Raw genomic sequence first — 22,837 nt, 5'->3', positions numbered from 1 at the left:
TAAAGTTACAACTTTTTCCCTAACAGCTACAATCATTGCCATTATTAGAATGTAATAAATCTAATTATTGGGTAGAAGGGTATTATTAATCTAATGTTTAATATTTTGTCTTGTCATCAACCATTATTTTCTTGTAAATCAATAAATATGATATAATGAATTTTGATCATCATAACAAATTAAAAAAAGCATAATATGAAACTTCAATAACTAATGAATAAGGGCATAATTGAAATAATAAAACTAAGATCAGAATAATGCTTACACAACAATACTTAATTGTTTGAATAAATATCAGTTGCATGCTTTACCATTATTACTTTTCATGTTACACAAGTTGAATTTCTCAGTATCTTGATGAAATTCCTCAATATGAAGTTATATGTATCGTTTTTTGAGAAATGAAGAAATTGTATTTTTTGAAGTTGAACTCTTTGTGTTATTTTGAGTGTTATTTCTGTTAATAATGGAGTATAAATGATCCACTGTAAAAAAATTTTCCGTCTAACTCTTCACTTTTTGAGAATTGAATTTTCATTGGTAGAGATAATTAAGTTTCTTTTCTTTTCTTTTTTATTTTTTTGCCAGAATTTGACATAAAGCACAAATGGCAAAAAATCTATTGTCCTAAAAGCACCTTGTTTTGGTATCAATAGCAATGTTTTTAAAGATTTGAAAATTTAATTAGGTTGTGACTAATCAAGAATATTTAATGAAAATAAAAACAATTGAAAATAGAACACAAAGAGACACATTGATTTGGAGTATTATATTTTGTTTATTGTCTTCATAATTCAAATTTAATTAAGGTTACAGTTTTTTTACTAATTGCAACAATTATTGCTATTATTAAAATGCAATAAATCTAATTATTAGGGACAAGCGTATTTTGAACAAATAAAAAACTAAGATCAGATCCTACTTAGTCTCCAATGATATAATTTAATGAATTTTAATCATCATAAAAATTGAAAAGGAATAATATAAAACTTCAACAATCAATTGATAAGGGCATAATTGAAATAAAAAAAAATCAAGATCACAACAATGCTTACATTTACGCTTCGATGTACAAGACTCGGATTTGGCTCATCTCCAATGGATTTTCTTCATTTTCCAGAGTGCACGTGTTCTTTCATTTATCAGAAAGGGATATGATCATTTTAAATTTAACTAATCCTAACCCTTGTTAATAAATGTAATGCTTTCTGCAATCTTATCTTTGCCAAATCAAAGAATAAACTGCAAAGGAAAAAAACTAAAAATGGACGGAAATTAGTTGGGTTTTGCCTGGACAGTCTGATTCACCAAAGAAAAGATTAGATATAATTTGACCAAGCATCCAGTTAAGAAAAATTCTCTTCTGAATTCCATTAATAATCTATAAGAAGACCCACCCTCAGCCTCAGGTAGCCAAATATCGATGCAACATAGATCCAATCTCTCACATGCAAGGAAAAATACATAACTTCTCCAGATACGTTTTTGGACGAATCTTACCCAACCTCATGGCCGCCCACCAAATGAGTGCTAGTTGCACCTACAGTTCCAATTTTATCCGATGTTCCTGAAGGGACAATCCCACCTATTGTTGTCGTGTCAATCTCGGTTTTCAAACATTTCCGATTAGCATTTGCACTAAATTTTTATTGTTCATGAAGTTCAAGGCACTCACTTTACCAAGAAAACGCAAATAACAGAACGAGGGAGCTGCATGTAATAACGATGCACCTATCTATAAATCATGAAATCAGCACCAGGGATCCAAATTGTCGCTGTTAGCTCAGATAATTTATACAGACAAGTTAGATAAATTGACATGTATCTTCCACGTTATCTTCTGAACAGGCTCCTGCTCCCTAATGCTTCTCACAACCCCAATGCCCCATACCTCAAAAAAAAAAAGAAAAAAAGAAAAAAAAAGCACCTATAAGCTTGCGTCTTATTTTTCTCTTGTGCCGGTCTGAATATCGAGTACGGGAAGCATTTAGCTTCGAAATTGATCGCTAGAAATAAGCTTATTGGGGAACCCAAAAGGGGCGATAAATATGTATAAAGAAAGCCAGACAGACCCACTAGCTGCTTCAGAATATCTGCACTTGCACAGATCAGCTATATCTGAGCTCAATTCCCAAGTTCTTGATCATGAGCATCCTGGCTCCTGCTTCAGATGGATCCCGCTTGATGAGCCAATCATCATGCACTAGAGGGCAGCAAACAGATACATCACATTCAGCATCAACAACAATGAATAAGGTTGCTCACTGAGATGATGGAATTCTTATGAACTAGCAGAATTCACATGAATGATTACTGCTTTCAGATGGTTCATATAGCGAAGACATCGACACAAGTTTTCATCACACACTCTCTCATTCCAAAACTACACAACCCAAGAGATAGCAGCAATATGCTTAGGAGATAATGTCAACAAATAAAGTATTCAGAGAGAAGTCCACAAACCAGTTTGCACACCAAAAAAATGCCACCGACTTCAACGTATAAATCATCAAAAAGTCAAGACGTCACAAAACAAATTCAAATGAATATTCAACCACCTTAATCTAGAAAGGTATAGAACACAACATGTTAACCAAAAGAAAAAATTTCCACGGGAAAAGTACTAAAAACCATTCTGAATTTTTCCACTCCAACCACCTCTACAAAACAAATGCAAGACAAGAACAAGACAAAAATGTAACTTCCTTTTGAAAAAGTGAATGCCCCTTTACCCCTTCAACAGGCACAATAAGCAAACAACATAGCATTCAAAAAGGCGTCAGCATGATCAATGTGACCCAATCACAGTAAACTTAGCAGCAACACCACAAATTACTAGATGACAATCACAGGCGTATTCTGAAATAGTAATAAGATTTAACAAGATATTCCAATGAGCACTTGAAACTTCAATTAGAACCAACAAGCTGACAGGTCAGGCAAATAATGATTCATTCGAGAATGCATTAAACTGAAGGGTAGTAATGAATCACAAGGTTTGTCTATAATATGAATGAACTAAGTAGAAAAAATGAAGAACAAAAATGCCTGCATGGATTGCACAACAATCTGGCCTATCAAAGTAAACAACATACATCATCGAAAGTAGCACATCACACAGCCTAAGAGCAAGGTTAAGATGCTTAGCAATTACATACAGAAAACAAACGAGTGAAACATGCTGACTGTACCTGAGTTGAACTTGAGAAAGTAGAACCTGCAAGTTCCTCATTAATAAATACAGGAAGTGGTGGCATTTGGCTCATTATTCCTGGCATATTCCTCATGCTGCAAAACAACCCAAATTGAAACACAAAAACATCATGTTACCAAAGAAAATTCAAGGGACAGTTTTTGCGATCAATTTAAATAGGATTCGAATCTAAAAGAGGTTAGACATACTCATTCAAAATTGAAGTTAAATTACTCCTTATCCGAAGAAAGAGATCAATGTTATCCTGCAACTGTAGATATATGCTACAATCAGATGTCAGCTAACAAAGGCAAGGCCAGCTCTTTTGGTGTGCCAAGAGAAAGAAAAATACAAAAGTGCAAACTTTTTACAAACTCAGAAAATTCCACTGAACATACTCCTCATGGTACACGTATTCATCATTTATCCATTTATACTGTTTACTGGAAACCTGTTCCAGCTTGATGCCACTAGATGCAGACCTACCTCCATCTGACCATTCACATCAAGAAAGCTCATCTCCAGATACTAGAGAGTCCAAGTAACTTAAGCTGAATTTGCGTTTTTTAGTTTTGTTACAGTTGTTCTTCATTTATTTTACCACAAATTCGAAATGTTTAGCTGCTCCTACATTTGGTTATTAAGTCTTTTGTTTATCATTTGAGTTCCAATTTCTGCAATCTTAACCAACCAAAACCCACAATTAAATATTATTAAGGCTAAAAAATGGGCCACCTTGTCTAAGCTGTTGTTTTCATTATCCAGGTTTTGCCATCATTGACCAAGTCGCCCAAAATTTTTCAGGAGAAACATCAGAAAGATTTTGTCACGTTACTTAAAAACCAACAAAAAATCTTGGAGGAACAACCAACAGAATTATATTACTCTAAGTAACTTGAAGTTTCCAAAACCAAATTAGACAGAAATATAGAAATGCTGTTAATAGCTCAGTGAAGAGGAAAGACAAAAATGAACCCCCAAAAACATGCATTTATCCAATCATTTCAAACCTTGTGAACATGAGAAGTTGCTCATGAATCAGCCACATTAAGTTCCCTGAGCAATTTTCATAACAACAAAGTTTCACGTATAGGCTAGTAGAATCAGGCCAAGTGGCAGCAGTGATTATAGCGCGTGGAAGGTGTGGAAAGGGCTTTCCCCTTTTCTTGTGGTCAATTATATGGGCGGAGTGGAAGAGACAGAATGCTAGGATAAAAATGCAGTAAACTACAACTGTTATATGTGCATAGATTTTTTAAAGGAACAAGGGAAAGAATTTGTAAATGGAACTGTTGCGTCACAATGCAGTTTTATACTAATTTGTGCCAACTTCAAATCTCTATGAGGCAGTCATTTAAAACTTTATTCGCACATCCTACCTGTCATTTCTATATACTTTACGTGGATCTTGGGGCATATATTATTTTAGGCTTGTTTTTGTGTAGGAGATATAAATTCTCTCTTTTTATCACTGTAGTTAGAAAGTTCATTAGTTATCAAAAAGAAAAGAGACAAGGCTTAGGAGACATCACCTCAAGTGAGGCAAGATTAGTTGAAACCCGACCAAGAGCCTGATTGTTTTCTTCTAAGAGATGTCTGGTTGTGCCAATTAAAGCTGAAACTGAGATCAAATGAATAGATCAATAAAACCATATCATCTGAAAATTTGTAAGGAACTAAATCAGAATCTCAGGTGGAGGGAAAGATGGTTCCCGCATGGATGAAAATTACAGATTTACCACTATTTTGTTTGCACAAAAAAGCGAAGGGAGACGGGCAAAAACTACCACCATGTAAATAATGTCATTCTTTGCCAGTTTGAATTGCAATACTGTCAATCTGTTATTCAAGGGAACATTTGATAGTGCTGCTACTTTCTCTTTTCCCTTAGTTTTCCCCTCTACATATGTAGATGTGAAAGTAAAAGTAGGAGAAAAATGGTTGCCATCCTATATGATTTATTTATAACACAATGCTCTGACAAGAAGCACTGTCGTATTAACACAATAAATAGATGTTATGTTTCACTCACAGAAAATGACTGAACAGGTTCCATAGTATTTGTCAATGCTGACAAAGCATCAAAAGCCTATCACTATCAAAATTAATCCAGCAGTCCCAGATTTTTTAAGGAAAAAATATACAAGAATTTAGAGTTGGTTTAGGTGATAAACCAAAAAGGGCAAAAAAAAAAATTTTGAAAACAAAAGTGTCAAAACTGGAGGCTCATATAATCCCTCCTCTTTTGCTCGACTTTCTCCTTCCCTTCCTTACTAAACAAGGGAAACTGAGGCCAGTTACACACTGTTTTCTTCCAGTTTGAGTATTATTAGTCTTCTTTAGAGCTCAAGGAGTCAAGTTATTCCCAAATAATATTCTAACTTCAAATGGATTAGTAATATGTATGAATCTTGCATCTTTGTTCAGATTGCATAAATAGTCTAAACTCCCCTACATTCTCTTTGAATTATGGGAGTTGAATTACAAGAAACAAAAACATGCATTATGCAAGAAACAAAAACATATTAATTTGAATTACTTATGCTATATTGGAGATGTAGAATCACTCTGATCATGAGGCTGTAGTGGAACTGCATATGCAGCCAAGTTCATTGGTGAAGCAGAAGTAGTAGTTTTTAAGCATGATTCCATCCTATCCTGAAGAAGCATCAGAAGGAAACATCAGTGAGAAAAGATTTCTATTAAAGAATTATTAGGATCTGATAGTGTTTAAAAAATTTAACCTACCTGCGAAAGAGGCATGTAAAGTATAAGAAGAATTCAAGTCTCGTGGCAATACAACAAGGTAAATGGGAAGACCACTTTGATTCATATAAAGAAAAGTTGAGTCAAGGAATGAAGTTAATTGTCTAGTGCTTTTATTTATCACACATGTTTAAGTTGTCTGGAAGATGATCTAGGAAATTTAGAAAAACCCATTGCCATGACTCCATCCGCAAAATTAACTTTATTGTAGAAGCCTCCTAAAGTTGCAGGGTTCAAAATTGACACAAGATTTGCTATACTAAGAAAAAATTAGAAATCCCTAAGATCTCAATGCAGGAGCACTTCATAATTTTCACTGCCGTAATGCATTCCAGGAATCTAAATTGTTCTTTGGTAACTTAATGCTAGGTCTTACTATGGGAAATAGGTCACCCTGGCTCAACATCAAAGTGTTTCACTGCATTACACAATTCAACATTTAGATAATAGATAAGGTGCAGACAAGCATACCCTCCTATCTTTGACTTTCTTCCCAAGATTATGGTCTTCCTGTTTTCTTCGTTTTCTCTGCCAAATAATATTAATATAAGCATTTCCTTTTAAATATGTAGACTTGACATTTTATCATGCTGGGTATAACTAAGAAAAGTACAAATAATAATCGGCCAATCAATTCCACTAAATTTCACGTGTTTGCCCTTTGATTGTTAATTGCCAGAAGTAACTGCAAGAACTGAGTAGCTCACCATCATCCACCTACATCTCAAAGCAACATCCCGTACGGTTTTGTCTCCAAGCACAGCTGCAATCTTAATATACTTCATTATACTAGGCTCATCAGCAAATCTGCATATTTCCCAAGAAAATGGTTATCATATCTAGAGTTGCTAATCTTAAAAAAAAAATTGTAACAGCATAGAACAGGAGAAAAATAGAGGGGGGGGGGGATGCAATTATTTGATGAAAATCACAATATTCAAAAAACAAATAATCAACACACTTTTTCAAAAATGAAAATAAAATTGTTTGGATTGAACAAAACTTCAAGCTCATATTTTATTTTAACACCTCCAAAACATCATTTCTATTTTTCAAATTACATGGCCACTTTTGAACAAACATCACCACTAATTTTCTTAACTTACAGGTTTTAGAGTAGACATTTTATTTACCCACATAAAGTCCCACAAAGGTCAAGCTCAGCACCTCATAAATGCTTTGCCAACAGCCTATTAAAGGTACTAAACGGGCAAGAATGTGTAATCAATCCAAGTAGAACCTGGTTCCCTATAAATTGCCAACCCTAATCAATAGTTTCATACTTTGCAGCAGATGACTAACTTTTGAAAGTAGCTAGTAATATATCTTTCATACACTCTCCACACCACCTTACCACCTAAGCTCTAATTTCTTTTTCTTTAGTAATATCTGAAAATTTTCAAATATTAATTATTTTATGAATATTTTCTATCATTTATAAAAGTTCTTTTTATATTTTTAACTTTTTATAATTTCTTCTCCCGAAAAAAGCAAATTAAAACATGTCAATCATTTTTAACTAGATTTTCATGAGAGTGTCCTAAAATATGTTTACATATTGGACTTTGTTAAATTATGGGCAAAATCGTAAATAGTACGTGATATTTTTCCTTTCTTTTCCTTTCCTAATTCAAACAATATCTTTAGTGTTTCCTTTCATTTCCTTCCATATTTAATCTAGACAAGATAGATGGACTCCACTTTCATCTACTTTCCTTTCCTTTCTTCACTAGAGTCCTCTCCATTCCTTTCCTTCAATCCAAATGTTGCCCAAGTCAAAATACCCTGAAAACAACTAGGCACTTCATTTACTGCATATCTAAGCACATTGTTTAAGATACTTATGCAGTTTGTGATGCAGGATGAATTTTCTAAAATTAGTACAATAAGGTTGACTTCCATTGTCTTAGCAAGAAAAAGGAAACCATTAGATTAGGATGCTTAGGATTAGTTAGAGATTTGAATTACATTAGATCCTATCTCATATATTCATATCTCATATCTATAAGTGTTCAGGTTTAGAATGTGTAATGGAGTTTTTGACATCTAATAAAACAATTGTTTCTTATTATTTTTTCTACTAGAACTACTAAGGGTGTGCACTGTTACTGCCCCTTTATCAAGCTTTTCTATTGGTTTAGCCTAAAAGCCAAACTTTGATCACGGATCAAAGTGATTTTCATTTTCTTGCCACTTCCCAAGTGTTAGTTTATGCATAGGTAAATATGGGCCTAACTTAGATGACCACTAAAATGTGTCTTTATCAAGAACGTTTCAGGATTTGAGTTCAAAGGGCATTATAGGAAGCTCAAACTCAATATGGGACAAGTTCCAGCTAGGTGAGAAGGATAAAAAGGATAAGAAACTCAAACTATGTATTCTCAAGATTAATGATAAAATGGACATGAAACTCAATAAGATGAGGACTTTTAATTGGCACTTTGAGAACATGAAAGCTCTCAAAAACAGCCACTCAAGATTGTTTCTATATTTTGCCTAAGATCAAAGTTTCATCTATAAATCAAAGTTTAATTCTTTCTCCAAAGATTCTGCTAACCATCAGATGGCATAAGTACTTGAAGTGAACTGTGACAAGAAGGTAGTATAGGCAGTCACTATTTAAAAGAAAAATAAAAAGATTAGCTTCAGTGGTTGACCCATGGCTTGATCAACAAATGAACCACCAAAAATTGAAATTTCAAGTAGAGATGCAAGAAAGTAGCCATAAGATTCCAGAAAGACCGAAGCTAGTCATACAAGAAAGGTATTTTCAGAAAAATCTAATTTTGGCAGATTGAGTTACATGCCAATCTATACTCAGCCAAAGGTGATAGTCTTGATTTAAGTTAAAATTCTTTCTCTCAGTCTTTTTTTTTAATATGAGATCTAAGTCCATTTCTGTTATCTCTAGAACTAAGTGCAAAAAGATTCAGAAACAAAATAGTTACTAAGAGTTCAAGCGCTGACAAAATTCATATAAAGGTTTCTAGTGGCAATAAGTTGTCTTACAAAAAAAAATTAAAAGATACTCTTGTACATTGGTCTTGACAACTTCAGAGATTTCCAGAGTATGAGAGCAACTTTAAACACAAACTATATATCCATGCTCCTTGAAAAGGCAAAGCAAGGAACCATAGGAAGGGGCAAAAGGTTTGTTAAGGCTCCTTGGGGTCATGGGAAACAAAGTAAAGCAAGATAAGGAGCTCTCTTCATTCCAAGGGGAATTGATGCATGAGATAATCAACACTGTATGAAGGATTAAAAAAAAAATCAATGAGATTAGCATCTTAAAAATAACAGTGAGAAAGGCCAGAAGTCAGTTAGGCAAGGACTTTGGTGATAAGAATTGTACATGTTTGGGTTACTAGAAATTTCACAGCACTCATACCTTGTATTAATGAGAATGACTCCATCACTAAGTTCATTCTAGCGAGCATGAGGATTTGTAAAAATGGCCCCTATTCCAAATCTTTTCTTGATTTTTAATGAAAAGTGAAGGTTTTGTAATGAACCAAATTTGATTCTCGCTCTTCCATCTGTTGTTTAAAAAACTATAAAAAACCAAAGCAGAATGCAAAATGCCTATTTGAAAGGTTCATTGATTGGGTTTATCTCTATAATTTTAGTTCTGCCAGCTATGGCCCAGTCCAAGAGTACTTGCTTGATGAAATTTGCTACTAAAAGGTAATAGCCTCAAGCAAGAACTGTTAACATGATTTTGCTACTAGTTTACCAAGTTGAGTAGGGCAATAAACTTTAGTAGTCAAGTTAGTAGCTGGCAAGAAATGTAAATCTTTTTAATTACAACTAAAAACAAAGGTTATGACAAAGAAAGGACAAATTTTTCCAACATTTAGGCAGGTTAGAGGTACATGGAACAGAAGTGGCTTTGGAAGCCAAATTTCCAGAATAGGTTCCTCAACTTTACCAGGCGCCTAGATATCAATCCTAGATTTGTAGTGATCTCATTCATCTTGTCCTGTCTTATTCACAGCCTTGATTTCTCCATTAATGTATACATCTACGCATAGAAGTTGAGAACTATAAGGCCTACCCGCACTGCATCAGCTTATTGGTTTGTCATCTGTGCTGAAAATCCTCATTCTAGAACATCCCAGGGGACTATATAGCTACAGGCTAGCTTTAAAAAAAAATGCTGGACGAAATACTTAACTACCAAAACAATTGCAAAATGCTAACGCCAAAGCAATCAAACCTAAGAGTGACAAGGAAAAGCCCAAGAAAACAAACTGCATCTATAGTTGGGTGCGCTTGTGTAAGAATGTGGCATCAAGACTGGAACTGACTACCTACTTGACAAGTCCTTCCTCGAGCTTGTACTGCTCCTCCACAGACCACTCAACAGCCAAGCCTGCTTCATGGTTGAGGCCAGGCACGGTATCCAGGAGAAGCGACCCCAACGAATTTCCGGGACTATTATCATTGCTGCCGCTGCTGCAGGAGGTAATAACGGCTCCGCCTCCTCCTGCCCCACCCGGAGGAGGAGGAGCCCCCGAATACACAATATTCCCAGCTGCTGTCGGCGAAGCTGCCGTCGTCATGAGGCTGTTGTTACTCACATTTACAATATTCGGATTTATGAGCATCCCATGGCGGCTGCAGGCGCTGCTGGTGCTGGCACGGTGGTGGTGATTATAGTAGTTCCCGGGGACAGGGGGAGTAATAATCTCCGATAATCCAGTGCCCGATTCAAAGGATATCGCTTGTGCATGGTGGTGGTGGTGGTGGTGGTGGGGGTGGTAGTAGTGGTTGTGAAACCCCGTGTTAGACTGAGTCGCCATTATTGCCCAAAATTCAATTGTTGAAACAAAACGAAATCTACAGAAAAAGAAATTCTCACATTACATTGGGGAATTCCCGAGGAGCAATCGGCAAATCAAATCAAATCTGTCCAATCCAATGGTAGTATCATCCAGACCGTCTGGGACAGGAATTCATTACAGGAAAGGCGCGAGATTTATTAGTGAAAACATAACCCTAGAAACGGAGCTAGAAGAAGAAGAAGAAGAAGAAGAAGGAGTGCCTGGGGACTGGGGACAAATTTAGTAGAAATAGGATCAGGATAAAAATGGGAGTCTAGTCTGAACACAACAAGGAGAAAGGGAAAGTGAAAGAATAGACAATTTAAACAGTCGAAATCCGCATATTTATATCTTATTCGGGGACAGTTTTGGAATTTCGCCTAAAATTTTGGTGGCACAATCGTAATTCTGCTGAGGCTCGGCTTACGAATTTTTTAATTTCTCCGTGAACACTCCCAGACTCCCTGTCCCAGTTTCAGTCTCAGGCTTTGCTCTTTCTCCGCCGCAGCGCCAACACTTCCTCCGCCGCCTCCTTCCTCTGTTCCAATTTTGGAGGCCAGCCATAGCTAGAAAGTTCCAGTCTCCACCTCTGTATGTTTTTTTTTCATTCCCCAATTCTTAAACTCGCCGGAGTTCCTGCAAAACACCGGAACTTCAGGTAAATTCTGGATATTGATTAAATTCGAGAGCTTTTTAAAGAAGGAAATTGGTTTCTTTCAGGAGCATCTTTTTGGGTTGAATTATTCCTTTTTTTTCTTTTCCTTTTTGATAGCGAGGTTCGCTCATGGAATATTGGCTATGTAGACGGAATTTCTTGTTCAGCCTCAAATCGAATGAGCGTAATTTGTTGAGTTTTTAATTCTTAGAGCTAGAGCTGATTTAACATTTAGCTTCCGGATTAAAGGTTTAGAATTGAATGCCTAAGGTTCAGATTGGAAAAAAAAAACAAGTACATTTGCAATTTGGGAAGTGGTTTTTATTTTTCTGTTCCCCATTTTTGGAGTGGTGAATTTTCCTTCAGTTTCCAGCGTTCATATAAGCTGATTGGGAGATGGAAATGTGTTTGCGCTAAGAGACTTTTATTTCGTGCAATAAAAAAAAAATCACTTTAGGCTTGTGAAACATAATGAAATCAGAGAGCTTTTGTGTCTCCAACATTTTTTGCTGTCGTGTTGGCTTTTTCCTATGTGCAATGAATATATGGCTACCCTGATCGATTCTCAACTTCGTTAGTGTAAAATTCACTGGGCGAGTTTTGGGATCATCCTTTTTCCAATCAGAGTGGATATGTTTCATTAGAAATAAGGAAAAACATCCTAATTGACTCTCAACTTCATTAGTGTAAAATTCACTTGGTGAGTTTTGGGATCATCTTTTTTTCCATCAGAGTGGATATGTTTCATTTGGAATGAGGAAAAATATCAGTAGGCATGGCGCCCATTGATGGACATATAGAATCTGAGGAACAATAGCTAGATGATTGCATTAGGCGGAGGCAGCAGAATAGTTAAAGCCTAATGAACAAGTAGCACCAGAAAAGTATCACTTTTTTTCTTTCACATGCTTATAACTTATGTAAGGAGTATTTACAAAGGGAAAGTTCATTTTTTGGGGATTTTACGGTGGACTCTCCTTGATCTTTAATGGAGCCTGTAAGATTAGCATAATCATGTAGACTACAAGTGTCTTTACATTACAGAAATTGATATATGTTCCCTCCCTCTGGTCACCCAAGTAACTCTTAACTAAACGGCCTCTAAATTGAGAATAATATCTAATGATGTGTAACCATAGCTGATTGGACATTTGTTGGCAACATATAAGAAATGCTTAAAGCATACCATGCCTAAAGATGTGCATTCCTTCTTCCCCATCAGTTTTTTCTTGCTGTCATGGAAGTGATATCACCTTCACTAAACTTTTCTAATTTCCTTCTTTTTTTTCCACCAAACGTCAACCACGTGATTGGATATATGAATTTCTCGAGGGTAGGACTCCTTTGGTGGTTTAGATGAAACTTGTCTTCCGCAGTTGTATGTATAGGAGTACTGATTTCTTCAGTTAAATGTTCTGTTTGGATAGCAAATTTTTCCAAAAAAAAATTTCGTTTGCATCATAAACACATTTTCCAATCCACCTTTTTATCTCACGTACATTACATCACAAAAACTGCTACAGTAATTATTCAATACTCTATCCAAACAAAGAAAATTTTCTTAAATAATTGCAAAAGAAAAGAGACCCCCACCCCCCCCACCCCTGGGCCGGAAAAAAATGGTGGAAAAGATTGGCCCTGACCTTTTTTGAGAAGCTCTGTAAACCAAATTTTGGTATTTATAGCTATAATTAACCACATTGTTCCACCTGTTGCCTTTTAGAAAAGTTAGAATGACATATATCAGTACCTTGTATATGCCCCTATTTTTGCTCAGGTTTACGGGATAATGATGCACCTTTCTGGCCTATTTTTTGTTAGGAGGCAAGCAAAGAAGAACATTTTGTTACATGGCATTTGGAGGGCGAGGACGTAATGGCTTTGGTGGTGGTGGCTTTCATGCTGCCAAGCAAGTGAAATTTGAACTATTTCCAGTAACTAAAACTGAATTTGTTGCCTTTTATCATATGTCTTGTCTACCTAACTTTTCCTTTCTTGTAAGCTGCTTGATCACCTTCTTGGTTGTGAAAAATTTCTTTTCAATTGAATGAATCTGAGCTGATTGAAAATAGATTGAGTCTGTTAAGTCTTGTGGTGGGGCAGTGAATTGTAAGCATTTGAAAGGTACAAAGAAAGCGTATCTGAATCAGTGATCAATCAATCTCTACGTTTACTTGCCTTTCATCTTGTAAAGTAATTGAATTGAAATCTAAGCTTATCTGAAGATTTTTTATAATTGGTTGTCTTGAGAAAAACCGGAATTGAGAATTAAATCTCTTCAACTACTGTGGGCTTAGGGGTCCCATGTCACTTTTTTCTCTCAATAAAAGTTGAGTTAAACTCTGTAAGATCAAATCATCAATATCTGTAATCTTAATTATTTACGCACCAAAAAGAAGCTTAATTATACTTGTTTACTTTTCACTGGTTGGTTCTGGGAACCAGTAATTGACTAATTGGTACCTAGGATAGTTTTTTCTGTTTAAAATGTTGTTTTTTTTTTTGGTGGGGGGGGGGGGTACGGGCGCCAAAACCAGGACTTGAGAAATATTGAAACTTGTTTCCCACGAACCAGACTGTGCTAGATTGTTAACACCGGAGTGATGCTTCAAGGGCTTTAACTGGCTGTAAAGCCTCTCTTTGCTTGCCTTTTGTAGAGTCTAAAGTTTCATACTGAGTAATTTTCATGTGGCAGACATGCAGAAGTTGGATGTCTTTGAAAAGCTTGAGCAGAAGTGTCAGGTAAGAGTGCCACTGCTTGTTTTAAGCACTGCTTTCTCTCTTTCAGTAGAGAAGATTGAAACACCAAACAGCAGAAGTAAAAGAAAGTGATTTCTTTATTCAGTAGCACAATAGAAGTAAGGATTCTTGAGAAGATGAATGTATCTTTCTACTCGCTTTCTTCGCTTGTCGTAGTTGGTTGTCTTGATAATTCTGTTTCTATTCACCTCAAATGCAATAGGGTCAAGAAATAAATGAGGAGGAGGGGGATGAAGAGGAGGAAGAAGATGAAAACGTTGAAGAGGAAGAAGAGGAGTATAGTGATGATGGTGATTATAATCTGGTATTTGTAACAATCAAGACTGTTAGCACTCACCCCCCCCCCCCCAGAGTTCCCTGCCTGGGTGGAGGGGGGTGTGGGATCAACTGTTAGCACGGCAAATATTTGTCATAGCAAATATCATAGATGCATGCATCTGGTATAGATGCACCAAAACTCTGAAAATTGTTGCAGAACATTGATTTTGATGATGACGAAGACGACTTTAACATAAGTGATGATGATGATGGTATAGACCTCATCTTTGGCATTATCTTGCTTTTTCACTTCCACTCTTGTACATAAATAGAGGATTCCCTTGGCTAAATGGACCGTATTATGATGGTCGTGGTTTAATTATGAAAGCTAATGCTAACGAATCTGTTGCATTGCAGGTGAACCAGAATTGTAAATGTCCTTATCCAGCATCCTTCTAGTTGGGACCAAATTTTGCAGAGAAAGAAACATCCTTGTCCTCTTGCATAAAGCTGGATTCAGGCGCTTGGAGATTCACCAAAGTTTACTCCGTCAAATCTTGATGGTCCAGTTTTTCCAGTGTATAGAGGCATGCATAGTTTTGTCTCGGTTGTAAGTTGTTGGAGTTGGGAGTGAGGGCTGGAGCTTTGCTTCATTTTGATAGCATGAAATGAAATTGCACCTTGAAGTCAAAAATTGTAGCGTCATGCCGGAGGGCTTGAGATACTCGTTGTATTTTTGTACTCTTTAATCCTTTAATCCTGATCTTGGGCGTTGGCATGTGATGTGAAGCCCCTATATTGAGTTATGGTATTTTGTGTTTGGAGACTTGCTAGAAAGTTGCTTCCCTCACAAAGATAATGAATAAGAAAGTGTCATCTCGTCTCATGTGCATTTTGGACATGTAAAAGATCAAAGTACACCATTTTAAAAGTAAAGAAACTACAACACAACACAAATTTTCCTATATGTGAAGCTTTGAAATGCATGATTTTAAAATTGAGGGACTGAAAAAAGGGTTAATTTTCTTTACACTGACATTATATGTGTATACACTTTCCTCGTTAAATGCATGATATATAATCTGAATTTGAATTTGAAACTCAAATTTTGCATGTGTGTCGTACATCCAATCGTGACCGTGTGTATATATATAAGATTTACTCCTGAAAAAAATAAGGTGCAAAACTCAAACGGTGAGGGACTATTTTTGTGTTTTTCTCATAGACGATAATGATGAGTAAGAGCAAATAGTAGAAATTAAAACAAGAGGAAGACGGACGAGTCCAAGTTTCGAACTAGGGTTCTTCTGGCTGGTGCCGCTTGACGACTAGAAGTGAAAGAAAGTCCAATGAGCAGAATGGTTGCTAGCTAATCTGTGATTCTATTCTATTTTATTCTCGCAGCTAGGCAGTTTCGATCCCTGGCTGGGTAATCTATCTTTCTTTCTCGCGTCGTCGCGCGCACAAGAAAGATGAAAGGATTTTCCCTCCAACTTTCGCTGTCTTCCTTCCAACGGAAACCATGATCGTCTGATTCTCTAATTCTCCTCCACCTCGTTTATTTTGTCCACTCTGTTTCCTTCCAGAAAACGATGTCGCAGCAGAGGTTCCAGGCGGCTGCGCTGGTGGCGTCGCCGTCTTACCCGAACGCCGTAGCTTGGTCCGAGGAGAACTTAATCGCAGTTGCATCCGGCCACCTTGTTACCATTCTGGTAATCCTAATACCCATTATTATTATTCCATCCCCCCTTAACTACTACTGCTACTGCTACTACTACTTTCTTCGATTCGATTCGTTTTTGTTGTCAGAATCCAGCAACTCCAGTTGCACCACGAGGCCTCATCACATTGCCTGCTTACAAGCCTTTTCCAATTGGAGTGATTCATCCACAAGGTTTACACCATTTTTAGACACCATTTATGTGTTGTAAAAATCTGTAATTTCACCAGTTTACATTTTTTGTTTCGCGAAATGATGATGGATTTTCTGACTATTTTTTCTTGATTGTTTTGGTTCTCCAATTGCTGTTTTGGCAGATATCCTCGCTCCTTGTATCTTACCTACTAGTTTATCTCGTGATGCTCGTCCTTGTGTCCGGTCAATCTCTTGGTCTCCAATTGGATATGCTCCTAATGCAGGGTACTATTCTTTCTTGCATCTCACATATGCCTTTTCTCTTCTTCTTCTTCTTAAATTTTATTTTTTCTCCCTTCTAACGGATGATGTGGTTCGTTTTTATTTTTACTAAATGCGTCTTTTTTGCTCTACTCGGTGTAGTTGTTTGCTTGCTGTTTGCAGCACTGATGGACATGTGAAGCTTTATCGTATGCCCTACTGCGAGTATTCAGCAGAGTGGATAGAGGTAAAAATGCAGCAACCAAACTTGTAGGTGGCTTTTTACTTAGTATGGGTGCACTTCAAGTCCAAGAACATACCAGTTTCGAGGACCTAGTTTCTCTCTGGAAATTTAGCTTTGAACTATTACCAGCTCTGCTACGAAAGTCTAAGAGATGTTGTTATAAAATGGACTAGTGTGCTTACTGGAATTAAAGATTCATATCTAAAATAGAAGAATCATTTCAATTGTCACCCTCTTAGATACATTCATCCATTCGTCATACTCGAAAGGGGATAAACAATTATTTTGACAGCTTTCCCTGCATATATCTTATTGCCTGCATGAAATTCCGGGATACTCCACATCTGCTTTTAAGTATTATTTCTGCAAATCAGCATCAATCACTTTTATAGAGAAACTTATCGATGCACTGTTCTCTTCTAATGGTCAACTCGTCAGGATCTTTGAAGTAAATGCTCCTCTGAACTTATTTAGGTTGCAGATATTTCTGAGATGTTTCACTCTTATCTTGCGAGTGTCAATTTTAAGGAATCAGACGTTTTATCATCTGGAATTGTAGAGGTTTGGTTTTCTAGATTCCCTATCCATCCTGCAGTTTCAGTTAAACTCTGCTATTCGCTGCTATTTGGACTTCTTCTCCCAACTAAATGTCACTCTTACTGACTCCACAATTTGGTTGTCTTTGTTGTTTAGTTGGATCTAAGGATCATGATCTCCTTTTCTTGGCTTTGTTTTTAGGAGCAAATTAATGACACTCAGATGGACCAAAGTTGCGGAGATACCCAGCAAGTGTCCATCTTAAAGGCATTGACAGTAATGTACACTTGTCATTGCCTTCTACGCTTCTCTTTGTCCATATATTTTCTGATAATTCACATTTCACGGAAGAGATGATCATTAACTATATTTGATTTTGTTGCTTAATCTCATACTTCCGATCTGTATGTACAGGAAACTGGTTTTTTCTGCTTTGCTGATGTTTATTTCTGTAATTAGGTAGTTGAGAATGCACGTGGCAACCTGAAAAATAATAATGTGCGTGACATTGTTGCTGTGCCTGATTCTAGACGGAAGCATGCCAAAAAAGGCCCAGAAGATTGTAATTTGTCACTAATAACTGCAGAGCAATTTGCATCTCGCAATTCGATGCTGGCATCACTTGTTGTGGCTTGGTCCCCCGATATGATCTTGACTGCAGGGGTTGAAGAAGCTTCTGCTGATTATGTCCTAAGCAACTGCTCTGTGCTTGCAGTTGGAGCAAAATCTGGTAGAATATCACTCTGGAGGATATGTCAACCACAGCGCTACTCTAGCACAAACTCTAGGGAATTGACAACTGCTTCACTCATTGGACTTTTCCAGGCACACGATTCTTGGATAACAGCACTTAGTTGGCTGCATATTTCAGATGCTTCAAACCCTCAGCTTCTACTGGCTACTGGTAGTTCTAATGGGTGGTAAGTAGGTACATCAATGAACTGGTCATGCCACTATATTGCACTTATAGTAAGCTTATGAGAAGTTCTATAAGGGGGCCGCCTCAGTACAGATTTTCTACAGCTATTGGGTGAATTATTTAGTTTTTTTCTTTTCCAGGAAACTTATAAGGTCTGCCGACATACCTTGTCTGCAAACACGTAACTAGTCACCTCTTTAACTAAAAGTAGAGAGCTCTAAGGGTAGTGTGCAAACATTTTCTATTGGGTAACATCTATTGGTGTCTGAATATCATTTCTTGAATGTTTCATCGAGTTCTTTTAGTTTTCTGAGTTCCTCAAATTATCTTTTCGCAATCTGTTCTTTTGTAGTGTGAAAGTATGGCAGGCATATGTCAATCAACTGCTGAAGTCGTCAGAAGTTAGTGATGTACTAGTTTCTCTGCTGAAGGAGGTTATTTTTCTTAAATTTTGTTACACTTTCACTTATTTGTTTGACTGCTTTCAAAAGGACTTGACTGCATACTCTTTGCTCTTCTCCATTTTGTCATGTGACCAGATTTCAACCATTGACTCTTCCCCAGCCTCTGTGATTTCATTTACTGTGCCCATAGAATCAACAGGCAAACTATTCTTAGCTATTGGCAGAGGATCTGGATCATTAGAAGTTTGGATTGGTGAATTAAAATCTAGCAACTTTGACAAAGCGTGCTGTCCTGATGCTCATGAGCATATAGTAAGTTTGTGCGAATTTTTTAACACTTCCACCAATTATGGTAGCTAACTCTTGTGGCATACTTCAGGTTACCGGTTTAGCTTGGGCCTTTGGCACAAATTGTTTGTATAGCTGCAGCCAGGTGTGTAAAATGGATAGGACTCGGTTGCAATAGGTCCTTATCTGAGTCACCTTTTCCAAATTTAACAATATGTTGTCTCATGAGTTTACCATTGTAGAACTTATGAAAGATTATTAGTCAAATTTTTTGCCTAAAATAGAAAGCCAATAGTTTTATTTACTGTTATTTGTTGTTCATAACGTTAGGATGACACTGTCCGCTGCTGGATTTTGCATGACGATGTCCTGAGTGGAGTACCACTTCCTTCAAATACCACTGGCGTGAGGAGCCAATTTGATGTATGATGAAGCTATTTATGTATTGTTTCTCTTACATACGAATTTAATGGTAAACTTAAAGCTGATCACTTCCCTGTAGGTTCCAAACGTATATGATTCATGCTTTGGTTTGGCATTATCCCCTGGAAACTTAGCAATGGCCGCGGTACGACACTTTTTCCTTTCTAAAGTTCTTATTAGGCTCTTTTTTGTTATTTTATTTTATTTTATTTTTTTGGGTATGTAGGTCTGCATGCGCTCTTAGCACTTTGTATTTACATTATACATCAGATGACTAGAATCAAGCTTCACTCGCATGTGATTTTCTTGTGACTAAACAAATGGATGCAATCAGCTGAACCTCAGGAGAATTAACAATATAAATTTGTAAAATATTGAAAGATATACATTTTGCTTGATGTTGGTTTCGGCGTTTCTATTTGGTTCATTTCTTGAGCATTAGAACCACCATGTCCTTCATGCATGTTAGGCTTAATTTTTTTAATTTAGAGCCCGCCATGTTCTTCCCTAGATGGCCTACTTCAAGCATAATTGCTTTAGACCCTCAAGTCTTGCTTAATGTGCTGTTCACAGAAAAAAGCATGAGATTAAGGGATTCCAGGTGTGCTACTCCTTGAATCTCTTTCACAGTTGAAATAGCTATGCTCTTTAGCTCTCTCTTTAATAGTTATTAGTGTTATTAATCAAGTATGGCCCAAGGTAATTGATCTTATATTCTTTTGACCTGTACTTCTGCAGTGGCTTCTGATTTCTTATTATTTTTTCCTATTCATTTGGATTTAAATCAAATTGGCTTCCATGCGATGATTTGTTTCAGATATGTTCATAGTTATCCTTTGATCAACTTGGTGAGGCATTACCTGGTTTTGCAGGTTCACAGTTTTGACACTGATCTGTTAGATCCGATGTATGAGGCAAGGTTGGTTTTTAATAATATTCCGAAGCTGTATACAAGTTTCTACTACCTTAGTGTGCATGGTAAAAGCAAAATTTTCAAGTGAGAGACCCATTCCCTCTTTCATGTTTACCCAGATTTTCTTTGAAATAATAAAATCTGACTGTTACAAGTTTCAGTCAAGGGTCCTGTCTAGCATTACATGTTTGCGAGTATTTTGCTTTAGAGATGCTTATAGTTTGGCAAAATCACCCAGGACTTTAAAAGGTGCCATTGAGTTCCTTTGGATTGGAGGACAGCAGCTGGACCTTACATTGAACATGCATCCAGATCCTGAACTTGAAGCTTTTACAGGTTTACCTGAGAGAGAACTAATGAGCTGGAAGAATAATGTATTTTGGTCATTCAATCAATTTGAGCATATGAATAAGCCACTGGTTATCTGGGACGTTGTAGCTCCATTTTTGGCCTTCAGGCAGTCTATACCCCCTTATGTGGAGCATATATTGATTAGATGGATGAGAACCTTTTTTCGATCAGAATTTGAGGTTTCACCTTCAATCTCATCTAAAATATGTAAACTACTATCAAACACCACATCCCGTCAGTTGCACATGCTCAATGTCATTAGCAGATGTGTATTTCTTAAAGAACTGAAGGCAGAGCAGATAAATTGTAAACTGCAGGACTTCGAGGGATTTGATGGTGCAGAACCGCAGCAAAGTTTTTGGTTAAATCTGGTGTGCAACATTGAAAAGGAACTACGAGAAAGGCTTGTGTGTTTTAACTTCTTGGCCATTTTGAGAATTGTTTCAAATTCCACCGCCGAGTTTTCAAAATCTAGATGCTGGACTGCTGTTGGACTAGGCCAGATGGTGCAATGGGTTGCATCTAATCCTGATAAATTAAGCTATCATGTTAAAGTTCTCACAGAAAAAATTGGAAAGATTGAGAAGAGGTACTCTACTTATTGCTTTCACCATCTTGGCATGCATAAATTTCAGTTGCATGCTAAATCCTCTATGTCATTTCTTTTTAAGTGCTGGATCTTTTGTCTTGGGCCATTCAATACGCTTTCTTTGTGATGGAGATCAAGAAGGAAAGATTCTATTCCTTTGTTTTAATTCTCAGGTTGCACCTTAAATTTCATTCTAGACGGTTTATTGCCTAGTTTTGTTGCCATGGTGTCAATTGAACCCCTTTTGCGAGTAAACAACAGGTGTTGCCTAAGACATGTTGAAGGTTATAAACCATATGTATATGATTCCCTATCCTTATAAACAAACTACAGATTTCCCATCAGTATTTGGGTATAAACAAGAATGACATATATATATATATATATATGCCTGTAGTAGTATTTGTTATTCATGAAGCTCGGTGATGGGCTTCTTGTACTACTTAAAAGAGTACATTTCCTGTCTTTGCTTCATTTGGATAGCCTCCTGCTGATTTGATTAACTGCTTATATTTTTTCTCTGTGGCAGACTTCGCTCCTTATGCGATTATGTAGCGGAAGAGAGATGTAGTTTCTGTTCAGCACCTGTTCCATTTGAATCAACAGAAGTTGCATTTTGTGAGGGAGAGAGAATTGATGATGGAGTTGGGCAGAGCCACAAACTACGACGGTGCGCCGTTTCCATGATGGTCTGCCCTAACACTCCTACCTGGTTTTGCATATGTTGTCATAGATATGCTTCGTCTTTAGCACATACGGCTCTTTTTACAATGCCGAAATCTCCATTAGACTCCAATCATGTTTCTGAATCTCTCACCCCTGAGGAATCTAGAAAACCTTTGTGTCCATTTTGTGGGATATTGTTGCAAAGACCACAACCGGATTTTCTTCTCTCCCCTTCTCCTGTATAATTAGTACATGAATGTTTTTGGTAAGTTTGTGTAACCTCCAAGCACTTGCTCACATTAAAGAGACGAGACATGTACGGGGAAAGAAGGGGCATGCTGTCAAAGGAAGGAAAGGAAGACTTCTGGCTGGCGTTATGCTTGTTGAGTTGAGTGGGCATATAAAGTTTAGCCAATGAATTGCAGATGGCGTCCACCCACAGGATTGATTATAAGAGCATGAAATGAAATGAGTTAATTATATGTTAGTAGTAATTTTTGAGGACCTAGCAAGTATGATAATTCTTACTACGTACATGTCCATATTGAAGATTTCCTTTTCTATTCTCTGGATTTGATTCATTGGTTGTGCTCCATTCAATTCATCCATGTTTATACACACTTTCATTTTGTGTTTTTTTCATCCTTCACCAAAATATTGTGAAACTAGCAAAACTCGAACGGAATGATGTTCTGTTCTTTACTCGCTCTAATCTCCAAAGTTCCCCATTTCCATTTGAGCTGTGGAGCTGGCAAAAAGTCTCAGCACCCAACGGCAATGGGCTCTCATGCCCAGATTTTCAATTTGGACGGGATGGGTATGTAAAATACAAGACTAGATCTAACTGAAAATATATTCAATGATATCCATTTAAAATATACGTCTAATTGGGACTTACTTGAGACTTTTTTGTGGGTTTTTCTTTCTCTCAA

General features: G+C 36.8%; 2 protein-coding genes and 1 long non-coding RNA gene across 5 annotated transcripts; 2 read left to right on the top strand and 1 right to left on the bottom strand.

The window, feature by feature from the left end:
• Nucleotides 1-1,715: 1,715 nt before the first annotated feature.
• On the bottom strand, nt 1,716-11,078 carry LOC113751212. Its single transcript, XM_027295139.1, has 8 exons — nt 10,274-11,078; nt 6,667-6,766; nt 6,431-6,487; nt 5,742-5,851; nt 4,726-4,813; nt 3,403-3,464; nt 3,192-3,288; nt 1,716-2,203 (listed from the first exon to the last, which is right to left on the bottom strand). The coding sequence occupies exons 1-8, from the start codon at nt 10,759-10,761 to the stop codon at nt 2,144-2,146; spliced, it is 1,062 nt and encodes a 353-aa protein (XP_027150940.1). The 5' UTR covers nt 10,762-11,078; the 3' UTR covers nt 1,716-2,143.
• Nucleotides 11,079-11,268: 190 nt separating this feature from the next.
• Nucleotides 11,269-15,231, top strand: LOC113753749. 3 transcript variants are annotated; one of them, XR_003465073.1, is made up of 5 exons: nt 11,269-11,440; nt 13,259-13,371; nt 14,133-14,179; nt 14,400-14,727; nt 14,873-15,231. It is a non-coding gene; the product is annotated as an uncharacterized LOC113753749 (long non-coding RNA). The 3 variants fall into 3 exon arrangements; XR_003465071.1 differs by having other exon boundaries at nt 14,133-14,727; XR_003465072.1 differs by lacking the exon at nt 11,269-11,440 and adding an exon at nt 12,731-12,770 and having other exon boundaries at nt 14,133-14,727.
• Nucleotides 15,232-15,779: 548 nt separating this feature from the next.
• Nucleotides 15,780-22,470, top strand: LOC113751400. Its single transcript, XM_027295407.1, has 15 exons — nt 15,780-16,167; nt 16,265-16,349; nt 16,493-16,595; nt 16,734-16,818; nt 17,290-17,376; nt 17,554-17,628; nt 17,812-18,272; nt 18,624-18,705; nt 18,811-18,987; nt 19,055-19,108; nt 19,294-19,386; nt 19,466-19,531; nt 20,259-20,305; nt 20,538-21,239; nt 21,769-22,470. The coding sequence occupies exons 1-15, from the start codon at nt 16,048-16,050 to the stop codon at nt 22,148-22,150; spliced, it is 2,619 nt and encodes an 872-aa protein (XP_027151208.1). The 5' UTR covers nt 15,780-16,047; the 3' UTR covers nt 22,151-22,470.
• Nucleotides 22,471-22,837: the final 367 nt, after the last annotated feature.

Source organism: Coffea eugenioides, chromosome 11 (assembly GCF_003713205.1).
Source record: "Coffea eugenioides isolate CCC68of chromosome 11, Ceug_1.0, whole genome shotgun sequence".
In the NCBI taxonomy this organism is placed as follows: Eukaryota; Viridiplantae; Streptophyta; class Magnoliopsida; order Gentianales; family Rubiaceae; genus Coffea; species Coffea eugenioides.
This window is presented reverse-complemented; position numbering and strand designations above follow the sequence as displayed.